The sequence below is a fragment of the Oncorhynchus nerka genome, linkage group LG3, assembly GCF_034236695.1.
Source record: "Oncorhynchus nerka isolate Pitt River linkage group LG3, Oner_Uvic_2.0, whole genome shotgun sequence".
Classification (NCBI taxonomy): domain Eukaryota; kingdom Metazoa; phylum Chordata; class Actinopteri; order Salmoniformes; family Salmonidae; genus Oncorhynchus; species Oncorhynchus nerka.
In genome coordinates, this window is record NC_088398.1 from 20015849 (window position 1) to 20042952 (window position 27104).

At 42.3% G+C, this 27104-nt stretch overlaps 3 protein-coding genes across 11 annotated transcripts; 2 read left to right on the plus strand and 1 right to left on the minus strand.

Annotated features, from left to right (window-relative positions):
- The first annotated feature begins 300 nt into the window (after positions 1-300).
- LOC115103880 (uncharacterized) lies at positions 301-1938 on the plus strand. The gene is made up of 2 exons (XM_029624908.2): positions 301-415; positions 658-1938. The coding sequence occupies exons 1-2, from the start codon at positions 309-311 to the stop codon at positions 1058-1060; spliced, it is 510 nt and encodes a 169-aa protein (XP_029480768.2). The 5' UTR covers positions 301-308; the 3' UTR covers positions 1061-1938.
- Positions 1939-8819: 6881 nt separating this feature from the next.
- On the plus strand, positions 8820-26789 carry LOC115103907 (tumor necrosis factor alpha-induced protein 8-like protein 2). Of its 9 annotated transcripts, XR_010461019.1 has the most exons (10): positions 9057-9143; positions 13183-13506; positions 13663-13909; positions 16871-17043; positions 17294-19519; positions 24731-24887; positions 25004-25104; positions 25228-25334; positions 25437-25560; positions 25834-26789. XR_010461019.1 is itself a non-coding variant. In XM_029624972.2 (3 exons), the coding sequence occupies exons 2-3, from the start codon at positions 13189-13191 to the stop codon at positions 13903-13905; spliced, it is 561 nt and encodes a 186-aa protein (XP_029480832.1). In that variant the 5' UTR covers positions 8820-9143; positions 13183-13188; the 3' UTR covers positions 13906-14625. The 9 variants fall into 9 exon arrangements, 1 of the variants encoding a protein (XP_029480832.1); XR_010461004.1 differs by having other exon boundaries at positions 16871-19519; positions 24728-24887; XR_010461002.1 differs by having other exon boundaries at positions 16871-19519.
- On the minus strand, positions 15933-18737 carry LOC115103900 (lysM and putative peptidoglycan-binding domain-containing protein 1-like). Its single transcript, XM_029624942.2, has 3 exons — positions 18555-18737; positions 18039-18361; positions 15933-17021 (listed from the first exon to the last, which is right to left on the minus strand). The coding sequence occupies exons 1-3, from the start codon at positions 18735-18737 to the stop codon at positions 16865-16867; spliced, it is 663 nt and encodes a 220-aa protein (XP_029480802.1). The 3' UTR covers positions 15933-16864.
- Positions 26790-27104: the final 315 nt, after the last annotated feature.

Consider the following 27104-nt stretch of genomic DNA (forward strand, 5'->3'; position numbering starts at 1 on the left):
GTATGATGTCCCATCATGGCACCGTGTGATGCTCTACCTGCCAAACAGACATAAATGCACCACACTAAATCTATTTTTAAAATCTATCTATTAAAATATATTTTGATCTCTTCAGCCAATGGATGAGATCAACTCAGCCAATGGATGGGCTGCAAATGACCATTTCAAGACTTGAATTTTGATAAAACTCTTGAAATGGTCATTTGCAGCCCATCCATTGGCTGAGTTATGACAGTTATTGAATATAAGGATCATGAACACGGTACTATTTCTGCCTAAATTCTGTCCAATCACAGGGTAAAGGCTACATGAAGACATATTGGCTGAAGGGGAAGAAGGACCTATCGTTTAAGACTCCAGCAGAGCTCCGCTACAGCAGTGAACAGAAGGACTCAGAGGACAGGAGCTCCAATGGGTAAGTGGAGCAGGGGAGGAGGCAACACCAATCTCTTCTGTAGGGATATACTGCAAGATGCCCTATGTCATATGACTGTGAACTGTTCATTGAATTTCACTACTGTATAGTTAGTAATGTTCCAACATCAGCCTGTTTGTGGAGAGAAGGGCTTGCATAAGAAAAACACACCTGCTACTAATTTGCTTTGCTTTTGTACCTACTGTATGTGGTCATTTTTTTAATAAGTTTTTTACACACAGGTCCACCTGCACCAACACCAAGCGCTCCACCTCCAACCTGAACATTCCCAACGAGGAGCAGGCAGAGGGCAAGCCCACCCCCACAGAGCTGCCTGCAGAGCCCTTACCTTCACTAGAGGGCGCCCCCGAAGACTCTACAGACCCCACCGAGCCACAGGAGAAGAAAGTCAAAAAGAACACTAAGAACAACAACAAAGGGGGCGCGGCCAAGCCCGAAGCTCCTCCGCAGCAGGTCAATGTGGTGCAGGAGAGTGCAGTGCCTCCTGCTGCTGCCCAGGAGACCCCCACAGCCCCCCCGGCCACCGCCGCCCCAGTGCTCAACAACAAGAGGAACAGCTTCAGGCAGCATACCAAGCTGCCCGCACACCTTCCCATGCACAGCACTTCCTGTTGCCTACTGTGAGAGGAGAGGCTAAAATAATGTGACTGGCCTGCATCTTATTGACAGTCCTGTGAAGACAAACCCTGAAACTGACCCTAACCTTGAACCTTAACCAATTAGAAAATTCAACATGGTTTCGCTGGTCAGTCACATCCCTTTTGTTTTTCCCTACTGTGAGATGGACCAGACCAGAGTTCAAGACCTCTCATCTCAGATTATTGGCCAGCCTTCCTGTTCAATATATTGTATGACGCCCTGTTGTTTATCCTATGTTTTTCCTTAGGCAGGACCTGAGTGTCCCCACAGCAACATTCAGGGCAGCCCACACCTAATGTAATGTATTCATCCATTTATTCAAGGTGGAGTTAGAGGTAGACAGGGCGGACCACCCCACTTAAGTATTAATAGAGGAAACATTGATGCCCCTAAAATTAAAAAAATGTGACATTGCTGAATTTTTTAAAATCTTCCAACAAATATATACCGATACTCATGTCAAACAGTGGGCCTCTTTTGGTAATACAAGCACCTGGCTAATGTCACAGATTTGTGCATGTTGTTGAAAGGACATGTCAATAAATGTACAGTTCAGTTTATTACTGTCGGTGAAAACAAACATTACAGGATCACAATGGATTGGTATACAGAGTAAGATGAGATGTCAAGAGATGGTTGTATTTTATTTGCATAAACTAGTTCTGAGAAGTCTGACCCAAGTTACAGTTCTTATACTGTGTTTAATGATGGAATAATATTGACTTTAATATTCATTTATATAATAGCGCTTTTCCTAATGCTCTAAGTGCTTTACCTTTCTGTTTTGTATTTGTAATTTGTTGCACGTTTACTGAATGTTAGCATATCTTTGTCCATAAAAACTGTACAGACAAGCACGTCAAGTGTTCGTTTCCTTGTCGATATCTTTAAATGTTTTGCTTAATAGCGAATTGTGATTCGCTCACAATGTCAGAGGGACAGCTGAAGGCAAAGAACAAACAAGCATCTGCCTCTAACCCTAGGAAGCTCTTTGCCACCTTCTCCTCCCTCCTGAATCCTCCTCCCCCTCCCCCCCCCTCCTCCCTCTCTGCAGATGACTTCGTCAACCATTTTGAAAAGAAGGTCGACGACATCCGATCCTCGTTTGCTAAGTCAAACGACACCGCTGGTTCTGCTCACACTGCCCTACCCTGTGCTCTGACCTCTTTCTCCCCTCTCTCTCCAGATGAAATCTCGCGTCTTGTGACGGCCGGCCGCCCAACAACCTGCCCGCTTGACCCTATTCCCTCCTCTCTTCTCCAGACCATTTCCGGAGACCTTCTCCCTTACCTCACCTCGCTCATCAACTCATCCCTGACCGCTGGCTACATCCCTTCTGTCTTCAAGAGAGCGAGAGTTGCACCCTTCTGAAAAAACCTACACTCGATCCCTCCGATGTCAACAACTACAGACCAGTATCCCTTCTTTCTTTTCTCTCCAAAACTCTTGAACGTGCCGTCCTTGGCCAGCTCTCCCGCTATCTCTCTCAGAATGACCTTCTTGATCCAAATCAGTCAGGTTTCAAGACTAGTCATTCAACTGAGACTGCTCTTCTCTGTATCACGGAGGCCCTCCGCACTGCTAAAGCTAACTCTCTCTCCTCTGCTCTCATCCTTCTAGACCTATCGGCTGCCTTCGATACTGTGAACCATCAGATCCTCCTCTCCACCCTCTCCGAGTTGGGCATCTCCGGCGCGGCCCACGCTTGGATTGCGTCCTACCTGACAGGTCGCTCCTACCAGGTGGCGTGGCGAGAATCTGTCTCCTCACCACGCGCTCTCACCACTGGCGTCCCCAGGGCTCTGTTCTAGGCCCTCTCCTATTCTCGCTATACACCAAGTCACTTGGCTCTGTCATAACCTCACATGGTCTCTCCTATCATTGCTATGCAGACGACACACAATTAATCTTCTCCTTTCCCCCTTCTGATGACCAGGTGGCGAATCGCATCTCTGCATGTCTGGCAGACATATCAGTGTGGATGACGGATCACCACCTCAAGCTGAACCTCGGCAAGACGGAGCTGCTCTTCCTCCCGGGAAGGACTGCCCGTTCCATGATCTCGCCATCACGGTTGACAACTCCATTGTGTCCTCCTCCCAGAGCGCTAAGAACCTTGGCGTGATCCTGGACAACACCCTGTCGTTCTCAACTAACATCAAGGCGGTGGCCCGTTCTTGTAGGTTCATGCTCTACAACATCCGCAGAGTACGACCCTGCCTCACACAGGAAGCAGCGCAGGTCCTAATCCAGGCACTTGTCATCTCCCGTCTGGATTACTGCAACTCGCTGTTGGCTGGGCTCCCTGCCTGTGCCATTAAACCCCTACAACTCATCCAGAACGCCGCAGCCCGTCTGGTGTTCAACCTTCCCAAGTTCTCTCACGTCACCCCACTCCTCCGCTCTCTCCACTGGCTTCCAGTTGAAGCTCGCATCCGCTACAAGACCATGGTGCTTGCCTACGGAGCTGTGAGGGGAACGGCACCTCAGTACCTCCAGGCTCTGATCAGGCCCTACACCCAAACAAGGGCACTGCGTTCATCCACCTCTGGCCTGCTCGCCTCCCTACCACTGAGGAAGTACAGTTCCCGCGCAGCCCAGTCAAAACTGTTCGCTGCTCTGGCCCCCCAATGGTGGAACAAACTCCCTCACGACGCCAGGACAGCGGAGTCAATCACCACCTTCCGGAGACACCTGAAACCCCACCTCTTTCAGGAATACCTAGGATAGGATAAAGTAATCATTCTCACCCCCCCCCCCCCCCCTTAAAAGATTTAGATGCACTATTGTAAAGTGGCTGTTCCACTGGAAGTCTTAAGGTGAACGCACCAATTTGTAAGTCGCTCTGGATAAGAGCGTCTGCTAAATGACTTAAATGTAAATGTAAACAAAGGGAAGCTATGGCTCTATAGAACTGGGGATAGTAACTTTTTTCTATAACATGCTCATCAGTGCACGTGATGGGGAAAAGGCTAGTCACAGTCAGCTGCAGACATATAAGATTATATCAAGGATCTTCTCTAAACCGACACACTGTTATCTAGATGTTACCTGGCCCCGTATCAGATAAAACAGCTAGCGGAGATTATGTGTGCTCAGAAAACTGCTAAGCACCAGTCAGAAAATACAAAGACTTTAGGCCTACACTGAGCTCAATTAATGTCCAAATGGAAATCCCATCATGACATTTATTTAATATACTTAGTGAAGAAATTCATATAAGGTGGGAAGCCCAATGTCCTTTATCTTTAAACTAAGGAGGTAACATATTATACATAAGCTGTGCTCAAAGAAAAGGTACATTGCCTTCAGAAAGTATTCATACCCATTGACTTATTCCATATTTGTTGTTACAGCCTGAATTCAAAATTGATAAAACATATATATCTCACTCATCTACACACACTATCTCATAATGAAAGTGAAAACATGTTTTGAGACATTTTTGCAAATTGATTGAAAATGAAATGTTTACACCTGAGTCAATCATTTATAGAAGCACCTTTGGCGGTGATTACAGCTTTGAGTCATCTTGGGAAAATGAAATGTTTACACCTGAGTCAATCATTTATAGAAGCACCTTTGGCGGTGATTACAGCTTTGAGTCATCTTGGGTATGTCTGTATCAGCTTTGAGTAGTCTTGGGTATGTCTGTATCCGCTTTGAGTCGTCTTGGGTATGTCTGTATCCGCTTTGAGTCGTCTTGGGTATGTCTGTATCCGCTTTGAGTCGTCTTGGGTATGTCTGTATCCGCTTTGAGTCGTCTTGGGTATGTCTGTATCCGCTTTGAGTCGTCTTGGGTATGTCTGTATCCGCTTGGAGTCGTCTTGGGTATGTCTGTATCCGCTTGGAGTCGTCTTGGGTATGTCTGTATCCGCTTTGAGTCGTCTTGGGTATGTCTGTATCCGCTTTACTGTTCACCGCTGCTCCCCAAATCGAGATGTGCAATCTTAGTCTTTCCACAAGTCTGGACTTTGGCTGGGCCACTCAAGGACATTCACATTGTTCTGAAGCCATTCCAGCATGGCTTTGACTGTATGCTTGGGGTCATCTAAGGTCGTTTGCACTCTGAAGCAGGTTCTCATCAAGGATTTGCCTGTATTTGGCTCCATTTATTATTTCCTCTATCCTTACCAGTCTCCCTGATCCTGCTGCTGAAAAGCATCACCATAGCATGATGCTGCCACCACCATTTTTCACGGTAGGGATGCTGTTCGACGGGTGATGAGCTGTGACTGGTTTCTACAGACATAGCACTTTGCACTCAGGCCAAAGAGTTTCATTTGTGTCTCATCAGACCAAATAATATTTTGCCTTATGCTCTGTCTTTCATGTGCCTTTTTGCAAACTCCAGGCATGTTGTCATGTGCCTTTTTCTTAGGAGTGGCTTCCGTCTGGCCACTCTCCCATAAAGCCCAGATTGGTGAAGTGCTGTAGAGACTGTAGTTCTGTCAGAGTAGTTATTGGGTTCTTGGTCACCTCCCTTCCAATGATGGAGACCATTGTGCTCTTGGAAACGTTCAACACTCTAGAAACTGTTTTATACCTTTCCCCAGATATTTGCCACATCACAAGTCTCTCTCTTTCTATTCTGGTTAGAGCCCGTTTCTGTTCTGTGAAGGTAGTATGAGATCTTCAGTTTCTTGGCAATTTCTCACATGGAATAGCCTTCATTTTTCAGAACAAGAATAGACTGACGAGTTTCAGAATAAGGTTCTTTGTTTCTGGCCATTTTGAGCCTGTAAATGCTGATGCTCCAGATACTCAACTAGTCTAAAGAAGACCAGTTTTATTGCTTCTTTAATCAGAACAACAGTTTTCAGCTGTGCTAACATAATTGCAAAAGGGTTTTCTAAAGATCAATTAGCCTTTTAAAATGATAAACTTGGATTAGCTAACACAACTTGCCATTGGAACACAGGAGTGATGGTTGCTGATAATGGTCCTCTGTACGCCTATGTAGATATTCCATAAAAAATCTGCCATTTCCAGCTACAATAGTCATTTACAACATTAACAATGTCTACACTGTATTTCTGATCAATTTTGTTATTTTAATGGACAAAAAATGTGCTTTTTTCTCAAAAACAAGGAAATGTCTAAGTGACCCCAAACCTTTGAATGGTAGTGTATGTAAATTAGATATTTGTGTATTTCATTTTCAATAAATGTGCTAAAATGTCCCCAAAAAATGCACTTTGTCAAATTTCTAAAAACATGTTTTCACTTTGTCATTATGCAGTGTAGATGGGTAAAAAAAAAAAAAAGATTGAATACATTTTAAATTCAAGCTGTAACAAAATGTGGAACAAGTCAAGGGGTATGAATACTTAGCAGTTAGTGAGTGCTACAGGCCTACCTACCACACACGCATCTGAACTCTCCTTATAGACATTTCTGAGAGAGATGTCATTACATGATTAAGAGGAAGCAGCCAGGAAACCGCTTAAGCCCTATTTCCTGTCTGTTGCCATGGTGACAGGCCCACTTTTACAGTTGACTATCTCTAGTCAGTTAATTTCTTGCTGGAGGAAAGAGAAAAACACAAAAGGTGCAGGTGTCTTTGAATCCCCACTGCACACTGTGGGCTTTTATCTGTTCAGACTCTCCCTTCAGTTCAACTGGGCCTTGGTCTGACCGCTCACCCTGACACCCGAAAACAATAATTGGCTCAAGGGCCTTGGCCCCATTGGATGGAGCTTTTTTTCTCTGGGTTGAGCCTTAGCAGGCTGGTCCAGCTGGATGTCGTTCACATAAACCTACAAATAAACAGAGCTTTTGAATTAGAAAATCCCAAGCCTGTTATGAATCAGAGCATTCATGAATTGTGATCAGTGTAAACACGAAACACATTTCCCTTAGTAGGAATTGTTGAGATGTATCAAATGCACCCCCTTTATAACTCAAGATCTGAGACTAGGATATCTGGAATATACAGTTGCTAGCGGCCGGGGGGGGGGGGGGTAAAATAAAACTTTTGGGGGGGCTTCAATTGGCTCATCACACTCTAGCGACTGAAGTATATCTTTAATTCTGTGAATAACAGTTGTATCTTTTATCAAGATTTATTATGAGTATTTCTGTAAATTGATGTAGCTCTCTACAAAATCACCGGATGTTTTGGAAGCAAAACATTACTGAACATAAGGCGCCAATGTAAACTGAGATTTTTTGACATAAAAATGCACTTTATCGAACAAAACATACATGTATTGTGTAACATGATGTCCTATGAGTGTCATCTGATGAAGATCATCAAAGGTTAGTGATTCATTTTATCTATATTTCTGCTTTTTATGACTCCTCTCTTTGGCTGGAAAAATGGCTGTGTGTGTTTTTGAGACTTGGCTCTGACCTAACATAATCATATGTTGTGCTTTCGCTGTAAAGCCTTTTTGAAATCGGACACGATGGGTAGATTAACAAGAAGTTTATCTTTCATTTGGTGTATTGCACTTGTTAAGAAGTGCAGTTTGGCGGGTCATGTTTCGGAGGACGAATAACTCTACCTTCGCCTCCCAAGCCCGTTTGAGAGTTGCAGTGATGAGACGATCGATATTTGGAGAGAAAAAGGGGGTCAAATAAAATGTTTGGGAAAAACCTGCCTCACTCTTATAGAAACCTAACCCTGGGATAGAATTTTACTTTTCAGAGGAACAATTACACAAATGTTAATTACAAAATGTTGAGTGTTTCTGAGTGGCCCAATGTCAGTTCTGACTTAAATTCGCTTGAAGGTCAGAGACGAGATTTGAATATTGCTGTCCATCAATGATTATGATTCCAAAACAAATTTACTGAGCTTGAGCAATTGTGACAAAAACAATGGATATAACTTACACTAAGAGTTGTGCAAGGTCGGTAGACTCTTATGATTCACAGCTGTAATGGCTGCCAAAGGTGTTTCCACCAAGTATTAACTCTGGGGTGTGAAGACATACACAATCAAAACATATTTGGTATTTTTACTCATTTTTATTAATTTGGAAAAAATCTTATAATTTTCTATCACTTTCTTTCACTTCAAATGTAATGCCTTTTTTGAATGTATTTTAAGGCAGCAAAATGTGAAGAATGTACAAGGGATGTGTAGACTTTCACTATGCACTGTATTATTTTACCTCAGTCTACCTATGTCTATGTATTTGCTTTTCACAAATTCAACATCAATTGAAACTAAGACAACACAAGGAGAGATAAAATCTATGGCAACCAATGCAAACAAAGCTGGTAAATAGGTCTTATATAGCCATCAGTCTTTACTGACTTCCCTCCATTTCAAACCAATGTGAGTATTTTGAAACACTGTTCATTCATGCCAATGTAGTTATAATACAGTATATACAGTATACACTCCATACGGTATAATCCATACTCTACTATGTCACCAGGGTCAAAATTATTCTGACACAAGTAAAGCAGTGAAAATGTTAAAGGTTTAGGATGAACTATATGAATTTATACATTGCTGGAGAGCAGAGGTGACATGGAGTCCATTGCTGACAGAAGCTGCATTCCTGCAATGATGAACACAAAAAGGGTTAAGCCGCTCCCCTTTCAAATGACTGTGTTACTGGATTATTGCTAAATTCTTTCTGGTGTTTTCACTTGTCAGGACAAGCAGAGGCCCACTGTCAGCAGACAGAGAGAGAGAGAGAGAGAGAGAGAGAGGGGAACAGAGTGGATGAGAGAGAGAAACAAAAAGAAACAGGGAGACTGATAAAGTATGAAGAGGGAGGAAAGCAAGAGATAGATACTGTAGTTTGAAGAGGAACAAAAGTTTTAATTTGAATTTTATAAGGAAATACAAGAGAAATAAGGAGAGAGATAGAAACACTAAGGGGTGTGTCATAGCAATTTAGTTCCTCAAGGAAGTACAACTGACATTTATCTTGAGATGGTGGCGAGCAGCACAGATAGACGCGACACAGAGGGATTTTCTTTTATTTTCACCTGATAAGATGAAGGGATTCCATTAACGAGTGCTCAATGCTGACAACCTGAGCCACGTGCCGTGGGGACTGAGACGTTTGACACGAAAGAGGGAGGGGGACTCTCTCACACACAGGTAAGAAGACTCTCAGGGATTTCTCTATCTGATAACAACTCAACCATGTCTTTTCTATGCACAGTTAGCTCTACCTTTGACAGAAATAACATACGGTCTTGCAAATATAACACTTGTGTTATTATTATAGCGAGCTTGTCGTTTTTTGTTACATCTTTCAATACCAGTTTAGACCTATATGGATAAAGTGAGAAGGAAGGTGGTACTGAACAAACAAATAAGATCGTGTGAATTCCTCTTCGATACTTTTCTAACTTACACTGGACGTGGGAGACGTGTATGTACGTACACTCAGTCATGCTGAAACAGGTACAAACGGAACCCAGTCCTGACAGACAGCTGTATATGTGAGGAGAGAAACCATCTGTGCCTGGTGGAGCTTGCACAATCAAACGAGCTGTGGACTTGATTTTCCTCTATACTAGCCTACACGGATTGAGAGTGCCAGAGAGCCAGTCAGAGCGAAAGACAAAGACATGGAAATGACACATCAATGTGTTGGACAGACAGTAAGAGGTAAAAACAAAATTGGTCACCACAAACCAACTGCTCTGTTTCGCTTCCCTAATAAGCCAGCAGAGTTGTGTGTCAGTCTTGAACAACAACTCTTCAAAGATGTTGAGAAACATTACAAGACTGACAAAACATGTGCAAAAATTATATTGTATGAACACTTTTGAATGAGAAACTGCCAGCATCAAACAGCAAGCATTCAGTCCAACACTATTGTTAATGAAGCAATACCGTTGTGATGCCAGTTTTTTGGTCCATTATTGTGCCACATGCTGAACCTGCACACACACGGGACATAGCCTGATTTAGAAACCCATACCAACTAAATGCTGAGAGAAAAACTGGAAAGTTCCGCACTTTGTGAGGTCCTCTATTGAAAAGAAAGGTCTGGACCTGAGCTCATGATAATGGCACCAGGAGTGTGTTCAATGAGGTGGTAGAACTGCACATATTCTCTGTGACTAAAAGTCATATGATTAAACGTCATGTCCATCCTATATGATATATTTCTATTTGAAATACCCTGAACATTTCACCCTTCTGAATAGACACTATAGGAACTGGGAGGCCTCAATGCCCCATAATACCACTCAAGTCTGGTGACAGGCAGCAGGTGACATAAGCCTATAGGGCTAGTGTTGGTGGAACATGTCTGCTTGACCTGGTGCTTTGTAATAGCAGCAGTAGAAGTCACGTTCTGTCCAGGGAAGTGGAAGGGACTCCCCAATTCCCCTGCTAACCCCTGTGGGTACACACACACACACACACACACACACACACACTCGTACACACACCCTCAGCAGTCATCTACGGAATGCTAAATATTTACCTCTCCCTCCCCAATCTTACAATCAGCGACCACTATCTCCAAGTCAGTCAGCACAGCTCTTCTTGATCCACACAACCTGCCCTCCTAACACTGGAGTCATGGAAGACCCACATTGCTTGGCTTTTCCATTTCCTGAAAATGTACTAATGTCTGGTTTGATAAAATTGGTTCCTTTTGTTAGAGGATAAGTTAGTGCTCTTCTATCCATTGCCTAATGGATAGCAACTCAAATGTACCTTATTGAGTGCTCTCTAAATGTGTACATGGTCATTGTTGCTGTACTCCACATGAACTGTGTAAACATAAAAAAGCGTTATCAGTCTGCCCTGTGCTGTCCATTACGGGAGAGTGTTTTTTCTTGTACTCTGGGCTGTCGCATGAAGACAACCCAAAAATCATATTTCTTACTGTAAACAATTGACCCTTAGCAGACTAGTAAAATAAACAGAGTGACTTTTCCTTTAAGCCCAGCCAAAGAGCCAGCTGTGGCTCCATAGTTCTGGAGGGAGGATACATGGCTGATGGGTGCGCTCGTCTCCCAATCCACACTGGGCTTTTTTGCACTGGAATGAGATTGAGAGTGAATCTGAAATAGCTATCATGCTGTTCCACTTCCATTATCATCGTTAAGGGAAATTAATCTAATGAATGTTCCCGCAGAGAGCAGAGGCTTTGTACTGGAGCGTACCATTAGAAATGTGACACTGGATATGCATGTAATAAAAACCCAGTGGGATGTCATATGGGAGATGTGTGTTTGCTGATTGTGGAACATAGGCTATTAGCGAGGTATGCCTATTAGTACGTCAGGATCATTTGATTTATTGGTGAGTCAGATAGACGACTGTCATTAGGATCACGCACACATGCACGAGTACACACACACCTGGACCCGTATTCATAAAGCCTTTCAGTATAGGAGTGCTGATGTAGGACCATTTCCTGTCTGTCAATATAATATTTTTAATTATTATCCAAAATATTAAACTCATCCTAGATCAGGACTCTGAGACTCTTTGTGAATAAAGGCCCTGAAGTAATTTAAAAACACCCGTATGTGTGAAGGCCTTGTTGTCACTTAAAGGATACCTCAATGCAAGACATTTTGCCGAAGGGAGGATTCCAAGACAGTAAATATACACTCTTGGGGAAAAAAAGTGCTTTCTATAACCTAAAAGGGCTCTTCCGCTGTCCCTATAGGAGAACCCTTTGAAGAACCGTTTTTGGTTCCAGGTAGAACCCTTTCCACAGAGGGTTCTACATGGAACGCCAAAGGGTTCTACCTGTAACCAAAAATATTTTTTCCTATGGGATAGCCATTGGGTCTAGGGCCATGACTTGCTCCATTCCCCCTGTTCTGATGCAATCTAGGAGCACTTGTAGAAACCTGCCTGAGCTATGCAGTCTACCTGCCTCTCTCACATACTTGTCCACACAGGCTTTAAGTGGAGATTCAGCCCTGAAATTATCACCACAGGATGATTGTGAATGCTCTCAACATGTAACAGAAACCAATGGTAGGAATTACGTAACCTTTTATACATAGTTCGTATCCATTTTTACAATGTTGAAAATGATTTGGCCACAATGTAAAGTTACACAAAAAATGATCTATTTCATGTATAAAGGCGTATACTAAAAAGTGGTACCTTCTGGGCATTAGACTATGTGTTACTTGTAGGTTAGGCCCAATTCCATAGGTGTACCATGGAACCTACTGTGTTAATTTGATATGAATACATCAAATGAACCTGTAACACAGCTGCAGGACAAAGCTGCAATGACACTAGTCCTGTTAAATGGTGTGTGGTGCAACAGTTGTGTGTGTTTACATGATGTAGGTGCATTCATGTCCTCCCATGAGGGTTAGCTCTCTGTATCTTCACTCCCCTGACAGGGACACGGTGTGGGGAGAGGCTGTAGCCTCGGTGGGTATTACCCAGTGGTGTAAAGTACTTAAGTAAAAAATACTTGAAAGTACTATTTAAGTAGTTTTTTTTGGTATCTGTACTTTACTTTACTATTAATATTTTTGACAACTTGTATTCCTAATGAAAATGATGTACTTTTTACTCCATATATTTTCCCTGACAACCAAAAGTAATCATTACATTTTGAATGCTTAGCAGGACAGGAAAATTGTCTAATTCACACACTTATCAAGAGAACATCCCTGGTAATCCCTACTGCCTCTGATTTGGCGGACTCACTAAACACATGCTTTGTTTGTAAATGATGTCTGAGTGTTGGACCATGCCCCTGGCTATCTATAAATTTAAAAAACAAGAAAATGATGCCGTCTGGTTTGCTTTAGATAAGGAATTTTAAATGATTTATACTTTTATTTTTGATACTTAAGTATATCTTTGCAATTACATTTACTTTGATACTTTTGAAAACCAAATATCTTTAGACTTTTACTCAAGTAGTATTTTACTAGGTGACTTTCACTTGAGTCATTTTCTATTAAGGCATCTGTACTTTTACTCAAGTATGAAAATTGGGTACTTCTTCCACCATGGGTATTACCCATGGAACATCCCCTGAGCTTAATGTATGTCTCAGTTGGATTCTCTGTGATACGAAAACAAAAAGCCCAGAAAACTGAACTGAGGGAGATCCTGTGGCACGGCTGAGCTAGGAGTTAGAAATAACATAATAAGCCATCTCTGCTCACTTCTCTCTCCCAACCCCCAGGTAAGGATGGAGTCATTCAGCTCCAAGGAAATGGCCATGCAGGCCCAGAAGAAGATCCTCAGCCACATGGCCAACAAGTCTGTGGTCCATATGTTCATAGACGACACCAGCAGTGAGATTCTGGACGAGCTCTACCGTGTTTCCAAAGAGTATTCAGGCAACCGCTCAGAGGCCCAGAAGGTGGTGAAGGACCTGATCAAGATAGCAGTGAAGATTGGCGTGCTGTTCAGACACAACCGTTTCAGCCCAGAGGAGCTGAGTCTGGCCCAGGACTTCAAGAAGAAGCTACATCAAGGAGCCATGACAGCCATCAGCTTCTATGAGGTAAACATGCCGGCATCTTGCATAACTCTATAATGTTACAGTGAGTTAATTGATCATAGACCTCTATGCATTAACGGCTCATCATTCTCTATCAAAACAGATAAGACGATGACAACATTGTTATCCGATCTCTATTTCTCACTTCTTCTTGTTCAGGTGGAGTTCACCTTTGACAAGACAGTAATGTCGGAGATCCTGACAGAATGCAGAGATCTGTTGTTGAAGCTAGTCGACTCCCACCTCACGCCCAAATCCCATGGTCGCATCAACCACGTATTCAACCATTACTCCGATCCAGAGCTTCTGACCCAGCTTTACAACCCTGATGGATCCTTTAAACCCAACCTCACCAAAATCTGCACCGGCCTCAACCGTCTGCTGGAGGAGGGGACATTATGAGAGTGTGAGCAAGTCTATGATTGTGAGAGAGACACTGGGAGATCTGCTTGAAGGGGTCTGCTTAGAACTCAAGAGAGGACTGTGTGTAAGGACAGGAAGTGTCCATGCTCTAAATGAGAACTGGCGAGATTTGTGACCCAAGTTTTACTTGATGTAGTCACTCACTGATCTGTTAATTTCCAAAAAGGGTACTGCCCAAAGTGAAAGAATATGAGAATATGCAGGATGATGTATAGTTAATGTCTCCTGATGAATTGTGTCTCCACGAATGGAGTTCCTGGAAAGTCAGGATTAGGTTAAGATTGTGTCAACCACCTGATTTTATACAGTGGAATTTCCGTCCAAGGTTTCACATACTCATTTACTATTATAGTTTTTCTGTCGTTTTTTCTCTCTTGCTCGCCATATTATGTACTGTATAGGGAAAGATAAACCTCAAGGACTGCACAATACTGACTGACAGAATGAAAACAAGGGTTAAAAGCAAGCGGTGAAATATAAGAATAGAGTACTACCATCTAGTGGTCTAGCTGGTAATGACTCAGTACTGCATGTATCGAAGAAAATATAAACGCTTATGGAGAAAACAGTGCACATTTATTGTGGAGATACAAGAGAGTAATTTCATAAGGCCCAAAGAGAAACTGGATTGGAATATTTAAAAATAATTTGGGCCTTATAAATCATAGGATTGGAAAAAAATAAATGCCTTGTAAATTAGTGCCTTTTTTTTATTGTCCATTTGTGAATATATTGACTTCACATCTTTAGTTAATGTTATTAAATGTACAATATGTGCAATTTATCAATAAATTGACAGCAATGTGTGTACATACAGTACCAGTAAAAGTTTTGGACACACCTACTTATTCAAGTTTTTTAAAATTGATTTATTTTTTACTATTTTCTACATTGTAGAATAATATTGAAGGCATCAAAACTATGAAATAATACATATGGAATCAAAAACAAGTGTTAAATTAAAATATATTATATATTTTAGATTCTTCAAAGTAGCCACCCTTTGCATTGATGACAGCTTTGCACTCTTGGCATTCTCTCAACCAGCTTCCTGAGGAATGACTTTCCAACAGTCTTGAAGGAGTTCCCACATATGCTGAGCACTTGTTTGCTGCTTTTCCTTCACTCTACGGTCCAACTCATCACAATTGGGTTGATGTAGCACTCCATCACTCTCCTTCTTGGCCAAATAGTCCTTACACAGCCTGGAGATGTGTTGGGTCATTGTCCTGTTGTAAAACAAATGATAGTCCCACTAAGCGGAAACCAGATGGGATGGTGTATCGCTGCAGAATGCTGTGGTAGCCATGCTGGTTAAGTGTGCCTTGAATTCTAAATAAATCATGACAGTGTCACCAGCAAAGCACCCCCACACCATCACAGCTCCTCCTTTATGCTTCATGGTGGGAACCACACATGTGAAGGTCATCCGCTCACCTACTCTGCATCTCACAAAGACATGGCATTAGGAAGCAAAAATCTCAAATTTGGACTCATCAGACCAAAGGACAGATTTCCACCGGTCAATGTCCATTGACTGGCTCAAACGCATTAAGAAGGAAAGAAATTCCATAAATACATTTTTAACAAGGCACACCTGTTAATTGAAATGCTTTCCAGGTGACTACCTCATGAAGCTGGTTGAGAGAATGGCAAGAGTGTACAACGCTGTCATCAAGGCAACGGGTGGCTACTTTGAAGAATCTCAAATATAGAATATATTTTGATTTGTTTAACTATTTTTGGTTACATGATTCCATGTGTGTTATTATGTCTTCAGTTTTTATGTCTTCACTATTATTCCACAATGTAAAAAATATAACAAATAATGAAAAACCCTGGAATGAGTAGATGTGTCCAATCTTTTGACTGATACTGTAGGTGGTTAGCTAAATGGAAATACCTGGGTAAAAAAATGGACAAACTTGTGAATTAACAGTAACATCACATATAAAAACCAGTAACCAGGCCAGATGCTTCTGAAATAACTAAGGCAAAATCAAATATATATTGTACTTCGAAACTACACCTCTGGATTTATTTAAACAGCAGAAAAGTTTACAGTGTGAAACAAAAAGGAAACCATACCAGAGGAATATCGTTTTGTCTTTCGTTGAAATAGCAAGGAGAAACAACAAGTTCCTCACTTTGATTGAGTATAGCCAATTCAGTACTGTAACAATACAGTTGGTTGGCAAAATTAAATTAAATACCAAGGCAACCTTACCACTTACTACAACCTAGTGCCAGGATTAGAAAATGAAAGTGCAGTGCTCAGTATTCTTCTAAAAATAAATATGTACATCATTGCATAATTGTAACAAACACCCAATGAAGACTAGGCTATACCAACTCACATTGGTTTCAATAATAAATACATTTTTTAGAGTCAACTTCTATTGTTCTCCAAGACTAGCATTTTTTTCACATTTCTGACATTGCATAAGACACTACAAGGTAGCATAACTCAAATGATCTAGCGCCTGTGGCCAAGCATAACTTGGATAATTACATGATCACACTAACATACAAACACAAGTCAAAGTACCACATTCTGACTCTCGTTTTGTGTAGTAAACAGACAACCAGACAGTGCTGTTCTGGACATGGCAAATATATAATACGTAATCAATGTACTACAACTTTTAATTAACTACTACCAAGTTATTTCTTGCCTAATAAGAAGTGTTCTTATGTCAAAATGAAACTCACGCCATGAGCAAATCAATTATATCAACAGTGCTAACAACCAACTTTCAACTACCAAGTCCATAGAGCAGCAAGTTACTCATCAGTGAAAATAAGAACTCTCCTAAATCTGTAATGCCAGATTAGCTTGGACGTCTATCCCTTTGGTTTTTGTATTAGTACCACGTGTCCCATGATCTGCCTGACAGAGGCAATGAAATCACAACTCAAAGATCTCATCCTCTCTTTCTCACAGTTTCTTGGTGCATTTGGTGATGGTGAGGGGCACTGCACCAAGTATGGCTTGCTGATGCATTCTGGGAGAGGTGACGACCGTGGCACTGTTTGACCTTGTAAATCGACGGTCTGTTGTCTTGCTGGTACAAGCTGCTTCCAAAGATGTCAAACTGTGATGGAAAACCCCAACAGGTGAAATAAACAGAACCTTGACAAAATCAAGTATTGTATGAAGAGCTAAGCACATAACACAGTGTTGTCCAAACTATGGGGTCACGAGAAAAATGTAAATACATTTGTTTTAAATTGCGGTTGCCACTTGATGCAATTAACAGAACGATTTCTGTTTTCTTCCTACAAATATGTCTCCATCTTTTGAACCGTTTAAGCTTCAAAATGTTATGACCCCATCACTCAAAGACAAGACTTTGTTTCCTTCTAGAATGACCACAATGCTGCATTGGAATAATTATCAGAGTGGACAAGACCAGGAACTAAATCAGACATTTTTTAGACAGAAGATCATACGAAAATATTGCCTGATCATCTTCTGAACTTCCCAATACCTTTCTGTTGCATTTCTGTCACTTCAAACCATACTTTCTTCAGATTGAAATACTGTCAAAAGTACTGTCTTAGTCACAATTTTAAAAAAGAAACATTGGCTGTTGATTGGATACCCTTTTTTACATGGTGGGGTAGCACATTTTTTTTCTTTTTCAAAATGGGGTCAAGGGCCAAATAAAATTGGGAACCCTTGACATAATTACATGCTACTGATGTCATGACATCATCACATTGACACCCTACTCGTTTAGATGGATATTATCATTTCATCAGAGTTAAAGCTGCAGCAGTATCTGTTCTATGTGAGCTATTTCTATGCTTCCTTTTCTTAAGATCGTTTTTGCATATTTTCTCTTTCGGTTTTGTACACCATCTTCCAACAGTTGAAAACAATATTTTTGGTTATGGAAAAGGCATTTCACAGCAGTTTAGATGGTACATTGATTCTCCACACTATACTTGCTTGTTTTGTCACAATCTGAAATTAGGCAACCTATTAGATTTTTTGCAACTAGAAAATGGTGGAGCGATTTTGCATAGTGCATCATAAACTAGACTGACCACTAGTTTGTGACAGGACAGAATAATACAAAGTGATGAAGTTATCTGGGTGAATTTACCTTTTCTCTCCCTCTTGGCATCTTTTCACAGCTGCTTGCTTGGTCTGGCTGATCATACGATCCATCCTTTTCAAGAAATTCATTGGAGAAAGTTCTGATGTACCTTCTTCTTGTGTCTTTTCAGAATTGTTCACTGGCTTCCCATTTTGAGTAGAGACTTTTTTACTTGTACTGTCCTGTACCTTGCCGGAGTCCTCCTCAGTCACATCTACCCCAATATTAGCATCACTGTTGTAGTCTGACAGCACAGGGATAGAAATATACTTCTTTAGGAATATTGAGTCATTCGTGTACAGTCTATTTGCTCTTTTGATTTGTTCCATCTGTTAAAAAGATACAATTGCAGATGTGGGTTTATGAAGGTAAACACATTTATCACCATAGCATAAGTCCACAAATTGCCCATTTAAATTTTCATGCAGTTAAAACTCCTCCTTGACAGGATGTGTGCTGGGGCAACATTTAAAATACTCAAACATTTTGGAAGAATGGCAATGCCAATGTCTAACTACTCACAGATACTCCATATTTCAACGCGAGTCCTTGCAACGTCTCTCCTGGCTGAACTCGGTGTTCAATTCGTCTTTGTCGTACCGGAGAAAGGTTGGATTGTACAAGACTGCCGTATGACCTCGTGCGGTTAACGGGGAGTAGACCGGCTCCACCCGTTGAAAGAGGAGCCCGTTCCCCGTGGAACATGGTTGAGCTTATCTAGCCCCCCTCTTGACTTTCTAAATCAGCAATAACGTTAGCTAGCGTAAACCAGTTTGCGTTACTGGCTATAGTAGTTACTATAGTTTGCCAGCTAGCTAAATTGCCTATACAGTTAGAAAACCTGTATCGTCGTTATTGTAGAGAGGTGGTAGCTAGCTAATAATAACATGAGTTTAAGTGCATGTAGCTAGTTTACCTTATCTCGTCGACTAGCTAGTTAGTTAGCTTCTAAACAAACTCTTGCCATAGGAAAAATGTATTCAGTCAGCTGTCTATTTCCATGGCTGCCGTGGTATGACCAAGTCCCACAAATCCTCACTGAAAGCAGGAAGTAGCTAGATTACAAACGGTTTTGAAGATGTTTGGAATATCTAGCCAGCGATTCGCAAATAAGGACCTTACTAACAAATATATTTAGCTAAACCTATTAATCTAAATGTCGTTTAAAAGAGAGGGCAATGATCAGAGTCAATCGAATATCCTCAAGGCGAGCCATCTTATTAGTTGTTACTTACACAGAAATCAATTTGTACTTTAGCTTGCTAGCTACATGCGAAACGGGCACGTTTGTCATTTTAACTAGCTAGTTAGTTAACATAGCTAGCTAACGTTAATTGATTATTTCCCAGAAACGGCGTGTTGCAGAACTCCTGTCCAATTTCATTCCAGAGGATGAGGTAGCCTTGATGAAAAATGGAAGGTGGAGTACCTGTTGTGCCGAAAATCACCCCCCTGACAGACCCAACGAGAGCATACAGGTTGCAGTGGTGGGTAGTATATGGGGGCTTTGGTGACAAAATGGATGATACTGTGATAGACTACACCCAGTTTGCTGAGTAGAGTGTAGGAGGCTATTTTCTAAATGACATCGCCAAAGTTAAGGATCGGTAGGATAGTCAGTTTTACCAGGGTATGTTTGGCAGCATGAGTGAAGTAGGCTTTGTTGCGAAATAGGAAGCCGATTCTAGATTTAATTTTGGATTGGAGATGCTTAATGTGAGTCTGGAAGGAGAGTTTACAGTCTAACCAGACACCTAGGTATTTGCAGTTGTCCACATATTCTAGGTCAGAACTGTCCAGAGTAATGATGTTAGTTAGGTGGTCGGGTGCGGGCAGCAATCAGTTGAAGAGCATGCATTTATAAGCAGTTGGAGGCCACGGAAGGAGTGTTGTATGGCATTGAAGCTCGTTTGGAGGTTTGTTAACAGTGTCCAAAGAAGGGCCAGATGTATACAGAATGGTGTCATCTGCGTAGAGGTGGATCAGAGAATCACCAGCCGCAAGAGCGACATCATTGATATATACAGAGAAAAGAGTCAGCCCGAGAATTGAACCCTGTGGCACCCCCATAGAGACTGCCAGAGGTCCGGACAACAGGCCCTCCGATTTGACACACTGAACTCTATCTGAGAAGTAGTTGGTGAACCAGGTGAGGCAGTCATTTGAGAAGCCAAGGCTATTGAGTCTGCCGATAAGAATGCGGTGATTGACGGAGTCGAAAGTCTTGGCCAGGTCGATGAATGCGGCTGCACAGTACTGTCTTTTATCGATGGCGGTTTTGATATTGTTTAGGACCTTGAGCGTGGCTGAGGTGCACCCATGACCAGCTCGGAAACCAGATTGCACAGTGAAGAAGGTATGGTGGGATTCGAAATGGTCGGTGATCTGTTTTGTTAACTTGGCTTTCGAAGATTTTAGAAAGGCAGGGCAGGATGGATATAGGTCAATAACAGTTTGGATCTAGAGTGTCTCCCCCTTTGAAGAGGGGGATGACTGTGGCAGCTTTCAATCTTTGGGGATCTCAGACGATACGAAAGAGAGGTTGACAAGGCTAGTAATAGGGGTTGCAACAATTTCAGCGAATAATTTTAGAAAGAGAGGGTCCAGATTATCTAGCCCAGCTGATTTGTAGGGATCCAGATTTTGCACCTCTTTCAGAACATCAGCTGTCTGATTTGGGTGAAGGAGAAGCAGGGGGGGCTTCGGCAAGTTGCTACGGGGGGTGCAGAGCTGTTGGCCGGGGTAGGGGTAGCCAGGTGGAAAGCATGGCCAGCTGTAGAAAAATGCTTATTGAAATGATCAATTATCGTAGATTTATCGGTGGTGACAGTGTTTCCTAGCCTCAGTGCAGTGGGCAGCTGGGAGGAGGAGCTCTTATTCTCCATGGACTTTACAGTGTCCCAAAATGTTTTGGAATTAGTGCAACACGAAAATTTCTGTTTGAAAAAGCTAGCCTTAGCTTTCCTAACTGACTGTATATTGGTTCCTGACTTCCCTGAAAAGTTGCATATCACGGGGGCTATTCAATGCTAATGCAGAACGCCACAGGATGTTTTTGTGCTGGTCAAGGGCAGTCAAGTCTGGGGTGAACCAAGGTCTATACAGTGAGGGGGGAAAGTATTTGATCCCCTGCTGATTTTGTACGTTTGCCCACTGTCGAAGAAATTATCAGTCTATAATTTTAATGGTAGGTTTATTTGAACAGTGAGAGACAGAATAACAACAACAAAATCCAGAAAAACACATGTCAAAAATTTTATAAATTGATTTGCATTTTAATGAGGGAAATAAGTATTTGACTGCCTCTCAATCACAAAGATTTCTGGCTCCCAGGTGTCTTTTATACAGGTAACGAGCTGAGATTAGGAGCACACTCTTAAAGGGAGTGCTCCTAATCTCAGTTTGTTAACTGTATAAAAGACACCTATCCACAGAAGCAATCAATCAGATTCCAAACTCTCCACCATGGCCAAGTCCAAAGAGCTCTCCAAGCATGTCAGGGACAAGATTGTAGACCTACACAAGACTGGAATGGGCTACCATACCATCGCCCAGCAACTTGGTGAGAACGTGACAACAGTTGGTGTGATTATTCGCAAATGGAAGAAACACAAAATAACTGTCAATCTCCCTCGGCATGGGGCTCCATGCAAGATCTCACCTCGTGGAGTTGCAATGATCATGAGAACGGTGAGGAATCAGCCCAGAACTACACGGGAGGATCTTGTCAATGATCTCAAGGCAGCTGGGACCATAGTCACCAAGAAAACAATTGGTAACACACTACGCCGTGAAGGACTGAAATCCTGCAGCGCCTGCAAGGTCCCCCTGCTCAAGAAAGCACATCTACATGCCCGTCTGAAGTTTGCCAATGAACATCTGAATGATTCAGAGGACAACTGGGTGAAAGTGTTGTGGTCAGATGAGACCAAAATGGAGCTCTTTGGCATCAACTCAACTTGCTGTGTTTGGAGGAGGAGGAATGCAGCCTATGACCCCAAGAACACCATCCCACCGTCAAACATGGAGGTGGAAAAATTATGCTTTGCGGGTGTTTTTCTGCTAAGGGGACAGGACAACTTCACCGCATCAAAGGGATGATGGACGGGGCCATGTACCTTCCCTCAGCCAGGGCATTGAAAATGGGTTGTGGATGGGTATTCCAGCATGACAATGACCCAAAACACATGGCCAGGGCAACAAAGGAGTGGCTCAAGAAGAAGCACATTAAGGTCCTGGAGTGGCCTAGCCAGTCTCCAGACCTTAATCCCATAGAAAATCTGTGGAGGGAGCTGAAGGTTTGAGTTGCGAAAAGCCTTGAAACCTTAATGACTTGGAGAAGATCTGCAAAGAGGAGTGTGGCAAAATCCCTCCTGAGATGTGTGCAACCCTGGTGGCCAACTACAAGAAACGTCTGACCTCTGTGATTTCCAACAAGGGTTTTGCCACCAAGTACTAAGTCATGCTTTGCAGAGGGGTCAAATACTTATTTCCCTCCAATAAAATGCAAATCAATTTATAACATTTTTGGCATGTTTTTCTGGATTTTGTTGTTGTTATTCTGTCTCTCACTGTTCAAATAAACCTACCATTAAAATTATAGACTGATCATTTCTTTGTCAGTGGGCAAACGTACAAAATCAGCAGGGGATCAAATACCTATTTCCCTCACTGTATCTGTTCTTAGTTCTACATTTTTTGAATGGGACATGTTTATTTAAGATGGTGAGGAAAGCACTTTTAAAGAGCAACCAGGCATCCTCTACTGATGGGATGAGGTCAATATCCTTCCAGGATACCTGGGCCAGGTCAATTAGAAAGGCCTGCTCGCATGAAGTGTTTTAGGGAGCGTTTGAATGTGATGAAGGGTGGTCGTTTGACCGCAGACCCATTACGGACGCAGGCAATGAGGTAGTGATCGCTGGTAGGTTCCTTGATTATTTGTGTGAGATTGAGGGCATCTAGCTTAGAATGTAGGATGGCTGAGGTGTTAAGCATATCCCAGTTTAGGTCACCTAACAGTACGAACTCTGAAGATAGATGGGGGGGCAATCAATTCACATATGGTGTCCAGGGCACAGCTGGGAGCTGAGGGGGGTCTATAACAAGCAGCAACGGTGAGAGACTTGTTTCTGAAAAGGTAGATTTTTAAAAGTAGAAGCTCAAACTGTTTGGGTACAGACCTGGATAGTATGGCAGAACTCTGCAGGCCATCTCTGCAGTAGATTGCATCTCCGCCCCCTTTGGCAGTTCTATCTTGTTGGAAAATGTTGTAGTTGGGAATGGAAATTTCAGGATTTCTGGTGGCCTTTCTAAACCAGGATTCAGACACGGTTAGGACATCAGGGTTGGCGGAGTGTGCTAAAGCAGTGAATAAAACAAACTTAGGGAGGAGGCTTCTGATGTTAACATGCACGAAACCAAGGCTTTTACGGTTACAGAAGTCAACAAATGAGAGTTCCTGGGGAATGAGAGTGTTGCTGGGGGCTGCAGGGCCTGGGTTAACCTCTACATCACCAGAGGAACAGAGGAGGTGTAGGATAAGAGTATGGCTAAAGGCTATAAGAACTGGTCATCTAATGTGTTCGGAAGGCATAATAAACAGACAAGGGTATGGTTGGATGTGAGTACAGTGGAGGTAAACTAAGGCATTGAGTGAAAATGAGAGGTTTTGTCTCTAGCGGCACCAGTTATGCCAGGTGAGGTCACCCAATGTGTGGGGGGTGAGACAAAAGTGCTATCTACAGTGAAATAAGACAACAATCACTAACCAAAACAGCAATAGACAAGGCATGTTGACATTAGCATATTGACATATTTCCATCAGCATACCACTGCTGGCTTGTTTCTGAAGCTAAGCAGGGTTGGTCCTGGTTAGTTCCTGGATGGGAGACCAGATGCTGCTGGAAGTGGTGTTGGAGGGCCAGTAGGAGGCACTCTTTCCTCTGGTCTAAAAAATATCACAATTTCCCAGGCCAGTGATTGGGGTCACTGCCCTGTGTAGGGTGCCGTCTTTTGGGTTGGGACGTTAAACGGGTGTCCTGACTCTGCGGTCATTAAAGATCCCATGGCACTTATTGTAAGAGTAGGGGTGTTAACCCCCGTGTTCTTGCTAAATTCCCAATCTGGCCATCAAAACCATCACGGTCACCTAATAATCCCTAGTTTACAATTGGCTCATTCATCCCCCTCCTCTCCCCTGTAACTATTCCCCAGGTCGTTGCTGCAAATGAGAATGTGTTCTCAGTCAATTTACCTGGTAAAATAATGGATTAAAAAAATTAGGGAGAGGCATGTGTAGCCGAGTGATCATAGGGTCCAATGAGTAGCACTAGGTGAGTCTAGTGCCTCCCCCAAGATCAAACTGACATAAAAAATCTAATGAAATGCAACCTACCGTGATCAGAAATCTCAACTAGCAAGCAAGTCTGGCAGGGGGAGATTTTCTGCATAACACTGTTATCATTGCTGTCAACTGGAATGAATCCTTACCCAGATCTTACTGTTGTTTTCGTTTGGCAGACTAAGCACTTCTCATGAGCATCTGTATTTTTCCTAATTCCCGTTCAAGATACACCTTGTGTGTTCATACTGCCTTGTTTTTGATACAGTTGAACATGCTGACATTACACAGAAAGGGGAAAAGACCTTTTCTGTGTAATGTCAGCATATGAATGATAAATGATTTTCCCAAGCAGGAAGCCATATCAAAACCACCTGTGAAGGCTGAATGTGCCAACACTAATCCTTTCTGTGCCAGGGATGAAGTGGTTTTATGGAAAGAAAACTCGACTGAAAAATGAGATATCTTAACGAAACCATGAAAACTATGTTCAAGCTGAAGATAGCCGACAGGTAAAGCTATATAGCTAGCTAAGTTACTCAGTGAAATATTTTGTCTTTGTAAACCTGAGGCTTTAGACTAGTGTAAACCGGAGTGTTGACTATGCGTCATGTTGTTTCCCCCATAGGAACCCTCTAGTTCTGCCACCCTGTTGACACAGACACGTAAACTCACCCACCACGCCTTACTGAAGACTGTGCTATACAACATTTGGCACAAAAAGACCAGGTACTCTATGCTGAAAGTGATATGTTATTGTGAGTAGTTATTATTACAATCACATTTTCATTGATCTTTTTAAAGATGTATTTCCAGTACTAAGTACTAGTTCCGGACTGTGTTCCATTCCAGACTGTGACATCAGCCCCTCCAGCACAAGACTATCATCACCACACCAAACGTCAGTGGACAATGATAAGACATCATGTCATTACCCAGTTCCAACAGTAATACACCAGGTAAAGTCTAGATTTATTGTAAATAACATTATCATATTACAAATCTATAATGATTGGTGTCCACCGCTAACCCTTTTGTTCATTGCCATTCATCCTCACTAGTCAATCAGGGATCGTGTCTAATTGGGAGAAATAAGGAAGTGTGTAAGAAGGAGTCAGCCAACGGCGACACAGGAGTCGGAACCTATGACAGCTCAAAGGAGGAGCATTACCTTACATTGAAACGGTACTATGTAACTAGAAAGTCTTGACTCTCATTCAGCGTCACCGCTAATCTGCATTTGTCAGTTGATTCCAATTTCTCACTGGCTTCATGCATATTTGAATAGTTTATTAAACTTGCCTTTCCCCATGTGAACATTAGCAGGGTAGTGTGACATCGTTATTCAATTGAGTTGTTTTTCAAATGTGAAGGCTGCAGTTATGCAAGTTCACCACCTAGAGTTCAGTATGCCATTTTAACTTTTCTACCACCTCGCTCTTTCACTTTCTGCCTCAGTGCGGGACGGCTGCAGGACAGGAGTGACCCGTGGGTAAAGGATGAGAATGTGGAATTTGATTCAGATGAAGAGGAACCCTCCCATCCTCCCACTGACTCAGAGGGCTGACCAGATGAGCAGCAGGGACCAGACCTCAACACCAGCACCTTCCCAAAATCCCTAGCCCTTTCCTCAAACCCTGCTGCTGACACAAAAGTCCCATACATCTGTTGACTCAACAATTATGAATGGCACTCTGTTGCAGTACTGACAACACTAGAAGAGCAGCACTAGAACATCTTGAACTGCCTCCATGCTTCCTTTGTTTACTCTATCTCAGGGTAGACACATTGGTGCTTGAGACAATGCTTTGACTGTTGTCACCCTGCGAGGGGTGGGAAGGGGGACGATTCTCAGCACCCTTTGTGTTATTCCGTTCGCCCATTTTATTTAGGTCCAACACCTCCTGTTAAGGCTAAGCTGTGAGCTTACCATAAATCATCAGCAGATAGGACAATATTACTGCTAATCTTGGTAGTGTAACCACCGGTTAACATTCTTCAGAAGGTTCTTATTTGTGGCTCACCCCTAGACCACTCTATATATTGGATAACACCCCCCCCCCCCCCCTAGAGAAAGCGAGCGTGCGGACGTAACGTGGGTTAGTTTAAAACGATGACGTTAAAATGTGTCAAACTTGAGTACCTGATTATTATTTGTGAGCTCATTGCGTGACTGCCACAAGGCGTTTGGAATGTTTGTTGACTGCATCGACACAGGAGCACAACTGTCTTGTGTGTCATCAAGGCTGATGATGTTATGGAGTTAAATTGTCAATGCAATAAGTCATGTTGACTCTATCGTGTTACTTGTACTTTCAGATGACTAAACAAAACAATTGTCCTCCACTGCTAACAATGTCTGTTTGAATAACCCAGATACAAGGGAGTAAAATAAAGCACCACCTAACTTAGAACTGTATACCAGGTCAGTCACTAAATACCTTGCATGGTACCCTACATAACTATAAATACACATGCACTTTACTGTGGCTGAATGATCAAAGGGGAATAAATAACCCCGGGAATAGCATCTGGTATGGCAATACTGACCTTAAGTCACTACAAGCCTGGTCCCTGTGCCATTTCTTTACAAGAAATTCTGAAGGTTGCTTAAATTGAGCATGATAATCAAAACGCATTGCTTAATAAAGGTATAAAATGAATGTGTACATGGAAAATGGAGCCACTCCAATGCTGTGAAAATCCTCAGAGGTTAGCAGCTGTTTGGT

Bases quoted from the DNA above. Each gene is read 5' to 3' on its own strand.
- LOC115103880 (XM_029624908.2), top strand. From the start codon at position 309: ATGAAGACATATTGGCTGAAGGGGAAGAAGGACCTATCGTTTAAGACT. The intron at 416-657 runs GTAAGTGGAGCA...TTTTACACACAG, and splicing joins GAGGACAGGAGCTCCAATGG to GTCCACCTGCACCAACACCA.
- LOC115103907 (XM_029624972.2), top strand. From the start codon at position 13,189: ATGGAGTCATTCAGCTCCAAGGAAATGGCCATGCAGGCCCAGAAGAAG. The intron at 13,507-13,662 runs GTAAACATGCCG...CTTCTTGTTCAG, and splicing joins CAGCCATCAGCTTCTATGAG to GTGGAGTTCACCTTTGACAA.
- LOC115103900 (XM_029624942.2), bottom strand. From the start codon at position 18,737: ATGTTCCACGGGGAACGGGCTCCTCTTTCAACGGGTGGAGCCGGTCTA. The intron at 18,362-18,554 runs GTGAGTAGTTAG...TCTTTTTAACAG, and splicing joins CGTTGAAATATGGAGTATCT to ATGGAACAAATCAAAAGAGC. The intron at 17,022-18,038 runs GTAAATTCACCC...TTTCCATCACAG, and splicing joins TGCCAAGAGGGAGAGAAAAG to TTTGACATCTTTGGAAGCAG.